Here is an 18,833-nt window from a genome sequence, read left to right on the forward strand (position 1 = left end):
GTAGCGTGCAGGATTGCGCACACGCCCGCTTGTGTGGCTGTGTGACGGGGGAAAAAGAATGGGCGAGGCTAGAGGCATACCAGCCAGGTGGAATAAACCATCAGAAAAATGCTCTGTCGGATCACATAAAATGCTAAATTTTTAAATGACAGACTAATAAGTAGTGTATCGGCTGCCTCATTCTATCTTCCTCAACATATTCAAAAATAGTCCCAAAAATTTTCCCATGCAAATATTTTCGCTCACTTTTTCACTCGCATATCGTATCTCACACCCACAAGCTGCCCTTACTGTAACTCGCTCACGCCCATTAGTCCATCTGTGTAAGTCACTCATACCCGTCCGCTACCACTTACCCACTCTCACTCACTCACCTAGCCCAGCTCACTGTCATTATCTTTTTGCGTCTCTCTAAATATATGTATCATTGTTCTCTGCAATGAAATTTTCACTCTGCAGCGGAGAGTGCGCTGATACAAAACTTTCTGGCAGATTAAAACTGTGTGGCGGACCGTAACTCGAACTCGGGACCTTTGCCTTTCGCGGGCAAGTGCTCTACTAACTGAGCTACCGAAGCACGACTCACGACACGTCCTCACAACTTCAATACCGCCAGGACCTCGCCTCCTACCTTCCAAACTTTACGGAAGCTCTTCTGCGAACCTGCAGAACTAGCACTCCTGGAAGAAACGATATTGTGGAGACATGGCTTAGCCACAGCCTGGGGGAGGTTTCCAGAATGAAATTTTCACTTTGCAGTGGAGTGTGCGCTGATATGAAACTTCCTGGCAGATTAAAACTGTGTGGAAGGTAGGTGACGAGGTACTGGCTGAATTAAAGTTGTGAGGACGGGTCGTGAGTCGTACTTGGGTAACTCAGTTGGTAGAACACTTGCCCGCGAAAGGCAAAGGTCCCGAGTTCGAGTCTCTGTCGGCCACACAGTTTTAATCTGCCAGGAAGTTTTATCATTGTCCTCTGTTTCATAGCCCCAGTATCCTTCGTTCTGTCCTACTACTACTGTCTCCTCTCACTGTCAGTGTCGCCCGCTTGTTCGCTCTTACTGCTACTGTCTTATCCATTCCTTGTCACTGCTGCTATCTCTTTCCCCTGTCACTATTTGTCTCTTCCTCGTTGTCATTGTTATAGACTGTCTCTCATTATCAGTGACTCTCACCCATCTCCACTTTCTCCTTCTTTTTGTTCCTCTCCCATTGGCACTGTATCCTTCATTCTTTTCCTAGACTGATCTGTCACTATCAGCTGTCTTCCACTCCTAGTGTGTTCCTCTCTTTCTCCCACACTGTCGCAGTCTCCTTCGCCCTTTCTATACCACGACCACAATCTACTATCTTCCACTATTTATTATTTTTCGGTCTCTTACCCATAATCACTCTCTCCTTCCCTCTCAGCATAAAAAAGCGCGAACATATTCCTGTGCCAAAATTTTTGGTACAATTTTTAAAGGTGCTCATATGAGTAGAATGAGGGAGCTGGTACCCTCTGTTCTGTCAGCGTCTCTCAAAACAGAGGCATATCAGCTACTTTTGTGCTCTGACATTTCTGTGCTCTGACTGGAACATTTTTCCGCTGGTTCCCTTCTTTTCCCTGCCAAGAGCATGTCGCTCATATAAAAATAACTTTATAGGTCAGTGAAATTTTTATAGTTTACTTACGTGAAATTAAAATAACGCCAGAGTAATTTTTCAGCTCAGACCTGATTTTACGTGCACAAAAATTTTACATTGCTTCAGTACGACAGCAGATCGTTCTCAGAGCGCTCCTGACGATGACACAAGCACTTTACAGTATAAAATTAAAACAATTGCAGCCCTCGGTTGCGAAAATGAAGTCTTTTTCACCTAGGTTTCGGCGACTTCTAAGAGTGCCTTCATCAGAAATAAAACATTTAAAACTGGCATGTCACGTATAAAATAAATATGAATCGATAAAGCTTTAGTCACAAAATATTAAAATAGAAAACTTGGAGGCAGGCCACTAAGGGCTGCACCATATGTCGAGCTGCGGCAGCATCAGACTGAGGCGTTAGCAATTGCGGGCAGGTGAACGTTATACCAAAAGTGCCATCTAGTAGCAGCAAATACAAACCGGCTAGTTAACATTCCGAGTATAGACAGGTGAAATGTGTAATACATGAAGTAAGAGGCAATATTTTATCCGACAACAGCAGACATGGTAACAATTTGTCTACCTAAGAGCTTAGATGTACAGTTTAAAGACTGAGAAACGCTATGACAGAATTACTGAAGGAGCTGAATAACCCAGCGAATAGAAAAACGGCATAACATGAAATGTAGTTAATATAAACCATTTAATGAACAAGCACTTATGAACTGACTTAGACAGAAAAAATATTTCGGTAACTGCACGAGGGAACACGAAATCAAATATCAAGTAACGGCTTTATACCGTTGAAGAAGCTTTTATTACGTAATTGTAGCTGCTCATTAAGAATGAGGCCATCATTTCGAGAGAGATGATTAAAAATTTCTAATTCTTCGAGAACATCTAATCTACGCATTTTATTCTCAGTGCGCAAAATGTTGATATCGTGAACAGCTTTAGGCGCGTGACCTGTAATTAGAAGCTATCAGAAAAGGACGAATTTAGGGTGTTTGTGCCATTTTTTCTTAAAAGATGTTCTTTATATCTGACTGTAAAGGCACATTCTGTTTGTTCTATGTAGTATGAAAAGTAGGTGTCGCAAAGAATCTTATAGATACCAGAGTTTTTCAAAGGGGCACGGGTCGATTTTAAACTATGAATAAATTTTTTTTCAGACAGTATATTTATCCTCGCTAGGTCACTTTATTTAAATACGTTTCCGCATCATACCAAATATTACATCCGTATTTTACATGTGCATGTAGAGTAACTTTGAACCTCTGCACCTCGGAAACGAATAAAGATATCAAGAAATTTTTCAAACTTGCTCGATATCGGTGTCTTTGGAATCCATCGTAAGACTTTCACCCATGTGCTGCGCACAGCCGTCTTGGAATCCGCGCCTTGCTTTTGGTATCCAAAAACGGTGTTCAAAGGTTTCCTCAGGAACCGCCCATGAAGTAAATTCTGCCTCCATAAGCGCCTTATGACACACCTTAGACCATATACAAAGGGAAAAGAACCAATCGATTATGTCCATTTGCCTATGCTGTAGGAAGTGTGTAATATTAAAACTTTGACTTAAGTCTAGGATAGTTACTGTAAGACGATCCTTCTGTTGCATCTAGAAATGGTTCCTAGCCCAAGGGCTATCCAAAACATTTGACTTATCTTTCTATCACCAGCCGAACACGAGCGATGAACCCTGGAAAATTCCCGTCTTCATGAGCAGCGTTTTGGTAAATGCGGACTGATGAATGTTAGGGGCAATAAGGTCATATCTGATGATTCACGCGGCCAGTACAATCAGTAACGCAGAACAGTCTGACCTGTGTGAATGCAACAGAACAAGATTTCTCATAATAAGAATGAAATAGTTGGTTTCACTGTTATGATTTACTAGCGACCGGCACTGGCTTTCCACGAACAGCATTAATGAGGGGAACGCGCTTCTGGTCATCACGGATTTCATCCAGATTTGTGGCATTTGCCGGGCTTGACAAGAAATGAAAGTAACTAAAGTGGGAGCTCCTCATGGCCTAGTGTTTAGAGCCAAAAGCGTTTTTGGCGCGGCTCGAGCGTGTTTAGAGCCATTTGTGCTATCGCAATTTCAAGGCAGCGCTTTGCACATCAGAAAGAGTACAGCACGGTAGTCCAAGAGTAGTGGAGTGGATACCATCGAGACAACATTTTTTTTTTTTAATTTTCAGTTTTATATTACTGACACAACAAATGAACCGAAATAATGCGCAATATATAGAGCCCGCCAGAAAAATGTATACACTCTTTGTCAGGCTCTATCTAGATATCGATATTGTCGTTCGATTTGAGTTACGAGTGTCTTGTAGTGTGGTCTTTGGTTATACAGATGTTAGTACTTACATCTCGGTGTTGAGAAAACAAGATGGCTGCAGCATGCTTGACATTCGAGCAACTAAAATGTGTTGGAAGTGGTTCTTCAAATTTGATAATGCCTTTGGAGTGCAACGTCAGTGGAGGCAGGAGTTTGAAACAGAAGCGCCCACCCACCTAACAATAGAATGCATCACTTTTTTTGGAAACTTGTGGTAAGGTCTTATGGGCCCAAACTGCTCAGGTCGTCGGTCCCTAAGCCTACATACTATTTAATTTAACTTAAACTGACTTACGCTATGGACAACACAGACACCCATGCCCGAGTGAGGGCTCGAACCTCCGACGGGGTAACCGCACGGACCGTGACAAGGTGCCATAGACCGAGCGGCTACCCCGTGACGCAACGCACCATTGACAGGTTTTAATTGCATGGAACTATTTGTGATATTCACGAAGGAAGATCAGGAAGACAGCGTACAGCTATAAGTCCTGCTTCGTCGGCTCTCGTGCTGCAAACATTTGTTAATTCTCCACAGAAGTCTTCTACGCATTGTGCACGTGAAGTTGGGGTTAGCAACACAGATGTACGAAGAATTCTGAAAGCTGCAAAGTGGAAAGTTTGCGTTCCACGATTACTGCACGCGATTGATGAAGACGATTCTGAACGCCGAATGCAATTTAGCGAATGGTATCAGCAAATGGTAAGTGATGACGAACAATTTGGGACGAAGGTAGTGTGGGGTGACGAGGCACAATTTAAACTTAATGGGACTGTGAATCCGTATAATAGTGTGTACTGGATACAGGAAAATCAGCATGTTTATGTGGATAAAGCGGTCATCTACCAGGGGTTCATGTGTGGTGTGGACTACTGTCAAGGTGCTTCGGAGGACCCTTTTTTTTTGACGTTGCTGTCACTCGAGAAGTGTATCTGGAAATGTTACTCACCTCAATTTTGCCAGGTATACGTGCGCTTTATGGAGCTGATGAAGAGGGCTTTTACCAACAAGACGGGGCGCCACCACACTACCACCTAGCCGTATGAGCTTTCCTGGATGACAATTTTCCGGGACATTGGATTAGACGAAGTGGGCCCATTGAGTTACCTCCATGGTCACCAGATCTAACACCCATGGACTTTTACTTGTGGGGAGCTGTGAAAGATAACGTCTATCGACGTAAGCCACGCACGCTGGAAAAACTTCACCAGGAGATTACAGCGACATGTGCAGCGATCTCCACTGTAACAAGGACTGACGTAGTTGCGGCGACCGCTCGTCATTCTGTTACGTAAATAGCCACCAACTGTGAACATTTAGAATATTTAAAGTAACCAAGTGCTAAATTGAAGGTTTTATAACATGTGTGATCAATTATTAAAAGCAAAATAAACACAGAAGTGATACTTTTCGTTCCTTAAGGTGTGTATACATTTTTTCTGGCGGACTCTGTGTTGTATATATTAATATTTTCGTAAAAGGACTGAAAAGGAAAGCCAAAGGGAAATTTGGGATTGCAAATAATTTTCCAGGGAGGGACTGTAAAGAGTAGACAAGAATGTCGTACATAAAACAAAGATAATTTGATTGTTTTACAGTTGATGATTTACGAGTAGTGTGTGAAATTCATGGTAAAAACAGAGGAACATATCGTTCGCGTGCAACTCCCGAGGGCTGCTCCGAGGTCAAAATTAAATTGACGGAAAAAAAAGTCCTGCACGATTTATTTACAATCCGTTCTTGGTTAGTCACTTGCAGAGTCCCTTGAACGGTGCAAGTACAATCACTTCTTGGAAATTTATATCACGTCCCAAATTTCCCTTTGTCTTTCCATTTCATGCCTTTTATGAGGATATTGAAAAGTACAGTATATTGAGCATTATTTCGATTCATTTGCAGCGTAAGTAAAATGAAATTGAAAATAAAAAAAGTCGTTCCCGCGTAGGGAATCGGCCTCACGACCACAACATTACTGTTCCGTACTCTTTGCGTTGTGCCAGTCGCTGTCTGCAAATTTTGCTAGCGTAAGTGTCCCATGTGTCACCAGAACCGCACCAAAAACGCTATTTTGTTTCTAAATGTTTGGCCAACTATAGTCCCAACTTCTATCTCTCTCATTTCCGACCAAACCTTGCACATGTAATAAATTTGCACGAAATCGGCGATAATAAATCGGCGCGGTCCCCTTGTAAATATTTTCGACCTGAGCATTGGTCTGTGTAAAGCTAACAAACTATATACAAAATCCATAAATGAAAAACGTTGAAAATTCCGGCAGTAGTTCCTCAGCTTAGCTTGACCATACAGACACAAACTGCAGCGGGGCACTTTAATTTGTAATATATATATAGAAGAAGATAGAGGATGAGTCATTCAGTTAGGAAAAGGGGTGGGTTGTTTGGGAAGGAGACCAGACAGCGAGGTCATCGGTCTCATCGGATTAGGGAAGGACTGGGAAGGAAGTCGGCCGTGCCCTTTCAAAGGAACGATCCCCACATTTGCCTGGAGCGATTTAGGGAAATCACGGAAAACCTAAATCAGGATGGCCGCAGGCGGAATTGAACCGTGTGTGCTAGCCACTGCGCCACCCCGCTCGGTAGTTAGCAAAAGTTCTAACATATTAAAATAGACTCAAGGTACCAAAAGGATGTTTCTAGTAAATGACAGTACCAAAAGGTGCAAGTTTTAAACTATACGATTAATACTAGATGCTTCAATTTCTAAATGACATTTTCTGTTATGTTAAGTGGTAAATTTCATCCTTTCGGTGCTCTTACTTACAAGGGAACCTCCCCATCGCACCCCCCTCAGATTTAGTTATAAGTTGGCACAGTGGATAGGCCTTGAAAAACTGAACACAGATCAATCGAGAAAACAGGAAGAAGTTGTGTGGAACTATGAAAAAAGTAAGCAAAATATACAAACTGAGTAGTCCATGTGCACCATAAGCAACATCAAGGAGTTTGGAATCAAACGAGCGCCGTGATCTCGTGGTTAGCGTGAGCAGCTGCGGAGCGAGAGGACCTTGGTTCAAGTCTTCCCTCGAGTCAGAAGTTTAATTTTTTTATAATCAACCTCGCTCTCCAAAATTCCAGGATATGTTCAGATTTGCTTGGACATATGCAGGATTTGACGGTTTACACACGGAAAAATTTGAAAACGTTAAAAACGTATGTTTTGACAGAGCATAGGGAAAAACTGCGACTGTGAAACTGTTGCATTCATTTGTTGCAGTTTATGCGACAAACTCTTGTTTTCATCACTTTTTTTTGGGAGTGATTATGACATCCACAAGAAAACCTAAACCGGGCAAGGTAGAAGAATCGTTTTATCCATTCGCCAAGTGTACAAGTTAGGTAGGTCGACAACATATTCCTGTCATGTGACGCACATGCCGTCACCAGTGTCGTATAGAATACATCAGACCCGGTTTCCTGTGGAGGAATCGGTTGACCTATGACCTTGCGATCAAATGTTTTCGGTTCCCATTGGAGAGGCACGTCCTTTCGTCTACTAATCGCACAGTTTTGCGGTGCGGTCGCAAAACACAGACACTTAACTTATTACAGTGAACAGAGACGTCAATGAACGAACGGACAGATCATAACTTTGCGAAGATAAAAAATGTAAGCTTCACACTCGAGGGAAGACTTGAACCAAGGACCTCTCATTCCGGAGCTGCTCACGCTTACCACAGGACCACGGCGCTCCTGAGCTCAGATGTTGCCTATGTTGCACATGGAGTACTCAGTTTGTATATTTTGCTTATTTTTTTCATAGTTCCACACAACTTCTTCCTGTTTTCTCGATTGATCTGTGTTCAGTTTTTCAAGGCCTATCCACTGTGCCAACTTATAACTAAATCTGAGGGGGGTGCAATGGGGAGGTTCCCTTGTTAGATATACCGAAACGCCAAAGAAAGTGGTATAGGCATGCGTATTCAAGCACAGAGATATGTAAACAGGTAGAATAAGGCGGTGGGATCGGCACGCCTAAATAAGACAACAAATGTCTAGCGCAGTTGTTAGATCGGTTACTGCTGCTACAATGGCAGGTTATCAATATTTAAATGAGCTTGAACGTTGTGTTATAGTCAGTGCACGACCGGTGGGACACAACATCTCCGAGGAAGGGATGAAGTGGCGATTCGTTCAGCGTGACAGAAGTACAGCCCTTCCGTAAAGTGCTGCGGATTTCAGTGCTGGGCCATCAAAAACTATCAGCGTGCAAACCATTCAACGAACCATCATCGTTACGGGCTTTCGGAGCCGAATGCCCACTCGAGTACCTTTACTGACTGCACGACACAAAGCTTTACGACTCGCTTGGTCCCACCAACACCGACATAGGAGTGTTGATGACTGGAAACATGTTGTCTGTTCTGACGAGTCTCGTTTCAGATTGTATCGAGCGAATGGACGTGTACTGGTATGGAGACAACCTCATGAATCTATGGGCCCTGCATACCAGCAAGGGACTCTTCAAGCTGGTAGAGGCTCTGTAATGGTGTTGGGATTGTGCAGTTGGTGTGATATGGGACCACTGATACGTCTAGATACGACTCTGATATGTGACACTTACATAAGCATCCGGTTTGATCACCTGAACCCATTCTTGTGCATTGTGCAGTTCGACGGACTTGGGCAATTCCATCAAGGCCGCGCGGGATTAGCTGAGCGGTCTAAGGCGCTGCAGTCATGGACTGTGCGGCTGATTCCGACGGAGGTTCGAGTCCTCCCTCGGGCATGGGTGTGTGTGTGTTTGTCCTTAGGATAATTCAGGTTAAGTAGTGTGTAATATTAGGGACTTATGACCTTAGCAGTTAAGTCCCATAAGATTACACCCACACAATTCCATCAAGACAATGCAACGCCCCACATGTCCAGAATTTCTACAGAGTGGCTCCAGGAACATTCTTCTGAGTTTAAACACTTCCGCTGGCCACCAAACTCCCCAGACATGAACATTATTGAGCATATCTGGTATGCCTTGCAACGTGCTATTCAGAAGATATCTACATCCCCTCGTACCCTTACTGATTTATGTACAACCCTGCAGGATTCATAGTGTCAATCCCCTCCAGCACTACATCAGACATTAGTCGAGTCCACGCCAGGTTGTGTTGCGGCTGTTCTGTGTGCTCGCGGGGGCCCTACACGGTATTAGGCAGGTATACCAGTTTCTTTGGCTCTTCAGCTCACCCGTTCCCCATTAAAGAGAAAAATGCTAATGCCTGACGAATACTACATTATGACGAATTTTATAATTTATGCAGATAACTAGACACAATAGTAAAAATCGGAGCCACTAAATTGCAATGGTTAGGGTAAATTATCCAATAATCACCAAACAGGACCACCAAAAGAATGAAATGTTACGACTGGAGGACCACTCACTGGACGTATTTACCTTGACAGTATACTGATAGATGTAAAAAAAGAATAAGACAGTAGTAGGACTGGACGGTCCTGTCCGACACGAGCATCACTTCCTGTTAGATATGACCTAATTTTGAGGAAGTGGCGTTCCATATTTTCTTGCATGCGAAATAAATTTTCTGCTTGTAACAGTAACATTATTGAGAAGCTTACTACGCCGACCGATTTCTTAAACTCCATCATGAAGTTTCTTAAGACTGCAGTCCATGTACTATAGTAAGATACGGTTTTCGTGCCACATAAAACGGAAGAAGGTGGATTTTCATTGTTTTGCTGATATGTGACACGTGCTAGACACAGAGATTCGAAAAATCGGTAAAACTATTATGAACTTATGTGATTAAAAGTCTTCCATATCGAAGCATATTTCTCGAAAAGTGAACTAAGCTACGCATTCGTCGGTATTAACGTCTTACATTATTGAGAATACTAACGCGTGAGGCATAAAATGATTGTAAATGTTTGCTTTTTCGAAGGACAAGAGGATTACTAGAGCGCTGGTACGGCTCGGCTAGAACGCAGAGCTTTTGAAAGTTTCTTCTAATGATCGAAAAGAAAGTCTGATAGTACATAACTTTGTGCGATGAGTTCATGGTTAATACGATATTAGATGAGCGTTTTTTTCTGCACTCCCTAATGTCCTCTTTACAGCGGTAATACAATTTCCTGAATGAGAAACGTGGAACATTTATTCAGGCGTTTCACATAATATTCTAGATGAGCCAAAGTACATTAACGTAACGGGTGCCCGCGCGGTTAGCCGTGCGGTCTAGCCCACTGATTTCCGAGCGGGAAGACGTGCCGGTCCCCGGCACGAATCCGCCCGGCGGATCAGTGTCGAAGTCCGGTATGCCGGTCAGTCTTTGGATGGTTTTTAGGCGGTTTTCCATCTGCCTCGGCGAATGCGGACTGGTTCCTCTCATTCCGCCTCAGTTACTCTATGCCGGCGATCGCTGCGCAAACACTTTCTCCACGTACGCGTACACCACAATTATTCTATCACGCAAACATTTGTGGTTACACTCGTCTGGGGGTCCGTCCACTGGGGGCCGAACCGCACAATAACCCTGGGTTCGGTGTGGGGCGGCGGTGGGGTGAGTGGACTGCTTTAGCATGCTGTGGGGTTGTGAACCACTGAGGGCTACAGCGGGGACGAAGCGTCTCCGTCGTTTCTAGGTCCCCACTTCCATACAGTACAATACAAGATAACGGGTGGATGTTTCAGTTTATTAGCTTGCTATCAGATTTTCTGGAATATCTGAACTTCACATTGTGGAATTTATTATAACAAAAAATGTAAAAGTCACCCATTGAAAACTGGGAGTGTAGCATTACATAACAGGAACAGTGGCAAAAATGGGTGAGAATTCTATACAGCCCATTCCGGAATGAGTTTTTACTCTAAAACGGAGTGTGTACTGATTTGATACTTCTTGACAGATTAAGACTGTATACCGGAGCGGAACCAAAATATGTGAACTTTGCCTTTCATGGGAAAGTGCTCCACGGACTGAGCTATCCAAGCAAGCCTCACGACCACTCTTGACAGCTTTGCTACCGTCAGCATCTCTTATCCTATCCTCCAAAATTCACAGATGCCCTGCATAACTTGCATGGCGAGCACACCTGGAAGAAAAGATATTGCGGAAAATGGTTAGCCACAGTCTAGGGGATTGCTTCCAGAGCGAATCATTTCTTCCAGTCTTCCAGAAGTGCTAACCCCGCAACATACCCGTGAGAACTTGTGCGAAGAGGTACTGCCGGAAGTAAAACTGTGAGAACGGCTTGTGAGTCGTGCTTGGGTGGTTATGCACCATCGGAATGCAGCACCCCCTCACGCAGGTCTGCCCTCTGTCTTCCTCGCTTTACGCCATTGCGACTGTGCCATTATCGCGAAAATTACATAATGAACTCAGAGGCGTCAGCATATTCGGAATTAAAGACGTTGGTCACGCATATGCAGAGGATATGAGCATTCTGTTGGATAGCGTCGAAGAGCCACGAACAGCAGAGGAAATAAAAGACTAACACGTTTGTCTTGGAGAAAATAAATCGTATATTGGCGGTATCGCCAATACCTAGGCCCTTCGTGAGACAGATTTTATCCACCGTTTCGTGATTCATGTGGAGCCGAAACCTATATAAAAGGTATTTTATGGACACGGCCTGACCATTAAAAACAGACGGACTACGAAATCCGGGTTTGCACAGCACCGTGACACACGGGACCATGCTGAAAAATAATACCTCCGAATTTTTAGTCTGAAGACTCTTAAAGCTTTGTTAAAAAATACGTTATTAACATTCTACATCTTCGTTCTTCATGTCTACCTATTTGCAGACATCTGCCGCTGGAGGGCTTCGAGTTGTAGCTTCTAACATGGTGGTCTGTAACGTTACTATGTCGGTGCGTGAGAAACAGTGTGCTGTAAACGAGTTTCGACTTCGAAGTGTTCGTCCATATGTGGCGCAGTCTCTCCTTCAGCATGACATGCGAGACCACAGACGAGCGCTGCAACATCTGCAGCAATCCGATGCCTTGAGTTCACCGTTATCAACCATCCTCCATACAGTCAGTCCCGACTTGGCCCCATCCTATTCTCATCTTTCCAGAACTTAAAGAACACATTCGAGGACTTAACACAAAAGCTCGTAAACCTGGCAAACATAAAGCATTCTAGAGACTGAAGAATATGGCAAAGTAGCATTACCGAAAGAATATTAATCTATTATCAGCTTGCAGACACTCGTTTACGAATAGACCTTAAATCCGTTAAAACTGCTCCGGATTATATCGAAAAATGTTATTTAGATTCAAGGTACGTCGATATACAAATTCTCAAATCATCCGCAGGCTTAATAAATCAAGCCCTAATAATGAGCACCTCCAAACACACCATTTCTGTTAAATATCGTTGGAAACAATGGACACAGTTCTGGAAAAACATTCACGCATCGGTGTTGACCACAAACATCAGAGCCGTTTGGTGTCACGAAATCTCAGAAACGCTATCAACGCCTAAAAGGAAGTTTAAACTAAAACTGATACCGAGTCCACTTTTTAATTCCTGCAACCATGTGGCCGACATTGTCCACTACTTTCATAATGACGAATCTATCCGCATTTAGAGTTGAACAACGAAGGAGTTGGCCATGGTAAGGACGAGTCCTCAGTAAGCTGGTATCACGACCCTACTACGATCAGAGTAGAAGTTATTCTCTACTGCAAAACATCATAACCAAATTTGGTTAGTCGGGCAATGCATCTACTGCACGCCGAAGACAATACAACCATAAGTCAAGAACTACCAGGACCTCTTTCAGGAACACTGGCTATTGTAAAGCCAGTTTCGTATGAAATATAATGTTACTCTCCAAAACCATATGCGAATAACATTGGCAGATCACTGATAGAGAGTATATTAAATATCTAACTTTCATTTCTTAATGTCCTCAACAGGAAGAGGCCCCGTAAATGACGGCATTTTATTTACGTTATTTATCCTTCCTTTACTGAAACCTTGTTCACGACAATTAATTTAATTTCCTTTGGTATTCATATGTGTTATTTATCCTCACATCCATCTATCCAAGGAAGAAGAAAAGAACGCCTCGGTAAATACGGCAATGCGTTTTTCCTTTGAATAAAGAAAAGTGTATGAAACCTCGTCGACAAAGGTATTGTTGGTGAGTGTAAAGAAAGAAAAGGTAGTTCAGTGGGTGGAGCAGCTGTCCGCGAAAAGTAAAAGTCCCAAGTTCGATTTCCGGCCCAGCACACAATTTTAATCAGGCAGGTAGTTTTTATAACGCATTCTTTGTAAGTTTGACTCTGAAGTCTTACAAATACTGCTCTTCTAGAATTTTTAAGCCATTTCCGAATGAATGGCATAAAAATTCCACCCATTTGCGAATTTAAAATTACTATACGTCCTTTTACTGTACTGTTAATTCTCACCGATGAGACGACTCTTCTGTCCCTAGTACAAACGTAAGTCGAGCTCCATAGAAAACTTTCACGCCTTTCGTCGGCTTTATTTTTATTTCCACAAGGCATCCCAGCACATCCTTTTACTCTCGCTCATTTATCACCATAGTCGCAAAATTGTTCCTAACGCTTCGCGCTGACGACACGGAAGGAATAAAATCTCCAAATTGATTAAATGCCCTTCAAAATGCTCTTAGTCATATTCATGAACACCGTTAACGTATTACCGCTAACGGCGCCGTTTCCTACGATAGCAACAAAATAGGGTCGTAATTGAAAGTAGAATTAATAACAAAGTTGATACTTCAGTACTCCATCTCGGAGATCTTGGTAAGGTCATGTAACCCATTTCTGTTGATTATGAAATCATCTAACATTTGGTACTGCCATAGTAAAATAAATGTGTTTTGGGCGAGAACATTGCAGTACAAGAGGGAGTTGATCATCCATTACTGTCAGCTGCATTTAAAAAAGTTGTTACTGAATGAATTTAGTTTCAAAGTTATTTGCGGGAGGATTGGGTTTGGGGAGGACGATATTCTGCATCACTTTTTACCAAGGTACTAATGACCTATAATGAGGACTGAAGTCTCCACAGCACAGTGAGGTTGCAAGCACACCTTCTCGAATCTTTCGGCAGTATCCTTCTTTGTGTACCGAACGCCTGGTGCGAGCGTTTGGACAGTGTCGTTTTGCGGAACGGCAGTTGTGCTGGAAAAGTTTGTCAGTGGCTTGTGTTCATACCGTACGGTCGAACATGCGCGTCAAAAGAACGGCAAGTATTATGTAGAAATCCGCGTTATGGAAAAGATTAGGTTTCCCGCTGACACGAGCTGTATTAAGAAGTGTGAAGTCGGGCGAATTGTGAAGAGAGAGAGATTTTATAGGAATTACATGAGATTTCGTTGAGACGCGTTTATGTAACGGTAACAAAACTGTGTTGAGCGTAGTTAGAACATTTATAACTAAATACTGCGATCTAGATCGGATCACTTATATGGCCGAACTTGGTGTCAATTAACCCCAACCGCCAGATAAATTGATATCTCTAGTAGTCCATTAATTTATGTGAAAAGTATGGTTGTTACTTTGAAATGTAGGGTGTTAACCTTGTGTTTCGACAGCAAACTCAAAACAGTGAAAATTAGCTTAGACATTTTTCTTATTTCAAATATCCCAGGAATTTAGTACAACATATTGTTCTGGGATTTTATGCGTTGTCATAGTTGTTTCAGGGCACGTGGAATGGGTAGATGCAAAAACGATTAAGGAATAGAGCTTCCCTATAACTGGCTTATCCTTTCTTTTTCTTGCCCACGTGAAAATATGCAAACATTTTGTAAAAGTTTGTAGATCGTGTAACTGAGGCGGGACTTGTGTCACCTCACTATTCACTTACTCGTATGTGGGAAACCGCCTGAAAACGAAATTCAGGCTAGGTGGTACAGCGACCCTCATCATTCATCCGCTCGCCAGATTCGATCCACGGCGGGGGCGCCTGCTCCCGTATCACGGAAACGGCATACTAACGAGCGCGGCTATTCCTGCAACTCTGTCAGTGAATCATCGTAGTTCTAAACTTGATTAACTTTAAAGGAAGTTCTTGGAATATTCTCACAAGATGTTTGACTTTCAATCCCCTGACAGTTCTTCTCCCATCCATGAATGCAATGTTATTGCTGGAGAAAGAACGGTGTAAGTTAAGAAGTGAACATACAGGTAATCTACCAGCGTCGTTGTGCATTTGTAGATTTATCGTGATTCATTTGCGATTTTGAAGTATATGTATTGTTCCCTACTTCCAGCTGAGCTTACGTCCTAAAAGTGAAACATGACGGGGTTTCAATGATGAATTGGGCAGCCATATCGTGGTATTCCATGGGCCCCATGAGCACTCTGTTATGTCGCATTACAGCAACGAATTATGTGACCATTTTGATCGATCAAGTCCATCCTATGGGACAATGACTGTTTCCACAGCAGTGACGTTGTGTTCAAAGACGATGGGACTCCTGTTCACACAGCTCGGGTCGTCTAGGACTGGTTTTGTGACATCAGGGAGGAAAGTCCGATCTCCCCCGCTGTCCACTTCCATCATCGTTACCTGAAAATGCTACTATTTCGGAGGAATAAAGGTGTAAGATTCCCTTGAAAACCATACAGGACTCATATTTAACCACTCCGAGACGACTGTACGCTGTTTTGAAAAGCAGCGGGTTTCCTACACCATATTAGGAGGGGTAATGTGTTGTGTTTTCTGAGTTTTCGTATTTTTTTCCACCCCCTGTTGATGCTTGTCCGACTAAGAACACCTTGTTAAGTGTGTTTTCACAGTGAGAGATGAGCGGTTTCCTGCTTGGTTTACAGGCTCGGTGAGGCTGCAGGACACGTACTGCTTCCGCTTCACGTGGCTGGGCCCCACGTGGGACAACAGCAGCGAGCTGGGCAACGTGACGTGCAAGGACCTCAACCTGATGGCGCCGTGCACCAACCCGCTGGTCATCACAGGTCTGTATCGCGCGCCGGCCTGCGATAGCGCCCGCCTGTTATCTGCGCGCTCGCCGCAGATAATCTGCCTGCGACACAACGGCGCACCCTTGTCTTGCTGATAACTCGTATCGCCTTGCCAGTGTTATCTCGCGCATTCTGTGTCAGCTTTCTGTGAGCTACAAACGTTTGCATTGTTCTAAAGCCACCGAGATTTAAATCCGTTCGCACTGGACAGTAACTAAAAAATTACAGTAAACCTGCAATAGTTCGGACATCATCAGTCCGGAATTCGCGATAATTCGGATCAGTTATTATCGTGAAATGTAGTGCCGCCTTTCTGTATCAGACATCATTCGTGCTAATCTCATTTACTGTAAAATGTTGAACGCATCCCCCTGTTCCCATTTGCTTCACCTGTGGACGACAATGAGTAACGCATGTATAAGAGGTTATCAAAAAAATTCTGTTAGAAGGCCGTAGATTCCGGAATAGGTACGCCAGTCCGTCAAAACCATTGCGAGCATTGAGGCTACGATCCCATCAACGCTCAGGTAGAAGATATCTTTTGGTAAAACACCGTCCCCTGCCCTGTCAATAAATCCGTGACTGCTTCCTGCATATCCATGGAGGCGTGATAATAGCTTGGGTAGAGGTCAAGACTACAGGGCGGGTGCTCGAATGTCTCGCACTTGGATTGCCGTTACTTGGGAGCTACGGCATTTGCAATATGGAGATGTGAGTTATCATGAAGCAGCATCACCCCTTGTCGCAGTCTTTCCCGATGTTTCGCCTTCACTGCTCCATAAACAATCTTCAATCGCCGATGGGTGTCTGACTGTTGGTCCTTAGGCAGCGAAGAGAAGAATAACAGCTCGTTGGTTCTGTTTGGACGCATTTGATAATAATATCGCCGTAGTTCACGTAAAATGGCTAAGCAAAAATGCACTCCGTCTTCAGGCCACAATTGGCACATCAGAACCATCCGACCGCCGTGTCATCCTCAGCTGAGGACGCCAAAAGGAGGGGTGTGTCTTCAGCACACCACTCTCCTGGTCGTTTTGATGGTTTTCTTTGACCGAAGCCGCTACTGTTCGGTCGAGTAGCTCCTCAATTGGCGTCACGAGGCTGATTGCACCCCGAAAAGTGGCAACAGAGCACGACGGCCCGGATGGTCACCCATCCAAGTGCCGGCCACGCCCGACAGCGCTTAACTTCGGTTATCTTACGGGAACCGATGTATCCATTGCGGCAAGGCTGTTGCCTAAGCAAGAACGGCTAGAGGACAAATGTAAGGATTTAGAAGCATATTTCACTGGGGGAAATATAGATAACGCCTACAGGAAAATTAAAGAGGCCTTTGGCGAAAAGAGAAGCAGCTGTATGAATATCAAGAGCTCAAATAGAAAACCAGTCTTAAGCATAACGGGGAAAGGTGAATGGTATAAGGGAGATGAACTTGAATACAGTATTATAGACATACAAGACGAGGTAGATGATGTTGAGATGGAAGATATGAAACTGCGAGAAGAATTTGACAGAGCTCTGAAAGATCGAAGTCAAAACAAGGGCCCGGGGTAGATGATATTCCGTCAGAATTACTGATAACGTTGGAGGATTCAGCCATGACAAAACTCTTCCATCTGATGCGCAAGATGTATGAGACAGACGAAATACCCCCACACTTCAAGAAGAATGTAGTTATCTCAATTCCAAAGAAGGCAGTTGTTGACAGGTGAGAAAATTACCGAACTATCAGTTTAATAAGTCATGGCTGCAAAATACTAAGACGGATTCTTCGCAGAAGAATGGAAAAACTGGTAGAAACCGGCCTTGGGGAATGTAGGAACGCGCGAGGCAATACTGATCGTACGACTTATCTTAGAAGATAGGTTTAGGAAAGACAAACCTATGTTTATAGCATTTGTAGACTTAGAAAAAGTCGTTAGCAATGTTCAATGGAATGCTGTCTTTGAAATTCTGAAGGTAGTAGGGATTAAATAAAGGGAACCAAGCGCTGTTTACAATTTCTACAGAAATCGGATGGCAGTTATAAGAGTCGAGGGGCATGGAAGGGAAACCGTGACTGAGAAGGGAATGTCCCAGATGTTTTTCAATCTCTATGTTGGACAAGCAGTAAAGGAAACCACAGAACAGTTTGGAGTATGAATTAACAGCTCAGGGAGAAGAAATAAAGACTTTGAGGTTTGTCGATGACATTGTCTGTCAGAGGCAGGAAAGGACTTGGAAGAGCAGTTGGACGAAATGGACACTGTCTTTAAAGGAATATATAAGATGAATATCAACAAAAGAAACAAAAGGACAATGGAAGGTAGACGAATTAAATCAGGTAATGCTAAGGGAATTAGGTTAGGAAACAAGACACTTAAAGTAGTAGATGAGTTTTGGTACTCGAGCAGCGAAATAACTGAAGAGTGCCGAAGTAGAGAGGATATAAAATGTAGACTGTCAATGGCAAGAAAAAAATTTTTGAAGAAGAGACATTTGCTAACATCGAATATAGGGAGTCTTTCGTGAGAGTGTCTGGAGTGTAGCCACATGTGGAAGAGAAAGATGGACGGTAAACAGTTTAATCAAATATAAAACAGAAGCTTTTGTAACGTGGTGTTACAAAAGAATGTTGAAGATTAGATGGGCCGATCGCGTAACTAATGAGCAGGTACTGAATAGAAATGGGGAGACAAGAAATTTCTAGCACAGCTTGACCAAAAGAAGGGATCGGTTGATAGAACACAATATGAGACACCAAGGGATCACCAGTTTAGTATTGGAGGGAATGTGGGGCGTAAAAATTTTAGAGGGAGACCAGGAGATGAATGCAGTAAGAAGATTGAGAAGGGTGAAGGTTGAAGTAGTTATTCAGAGATTAAGAGGCTCATACAGGATAGACTAGCATGGAAATGTGCATCAAACCAGTCTTAACCA

At 43.3% G+C, this 18,833-nt stretch overlaps 1 protein-coding gene across 1 annotated transcript in view; it reads left to right on the forward strand.

Moving 5' to 3' along the window:
• Window positions 1-18,833, forward strand: part of LOC126413112 (uncharacterized) — a 165,422-nt gene that overhangs the window by 42,043 nt on the left and 104,546 nt on the right. Inside the window, exon 2 of the mRNA XM_050083004.1 lies at window positions 15,768-15,908. Within this exon, the coding sequence (XP_049938961.1) occupies window positions 15,768-15,908 (141 nt within the window). The remainder of the gene's footprint in view (window positions 1-15,767; window positions 15,909-18,833) is intronic.

This window comes from Schistocerca serialis, chromosome 7 (genome assembly GCF_023864345.2).
Source record: "Schistocerca serialis cubense isolate TAMUIC-IGC-003099 chromosome 7, iqSchSeri2.2, whole genome shotgun sequence".
Taxonomy (NCBI): domain Eukaryota; kingdom Metazoa; phylum Arthropoda; class Insecta; order Orthoptera; family Acrididae; genus Schistocerca; species Schistocerca serialis.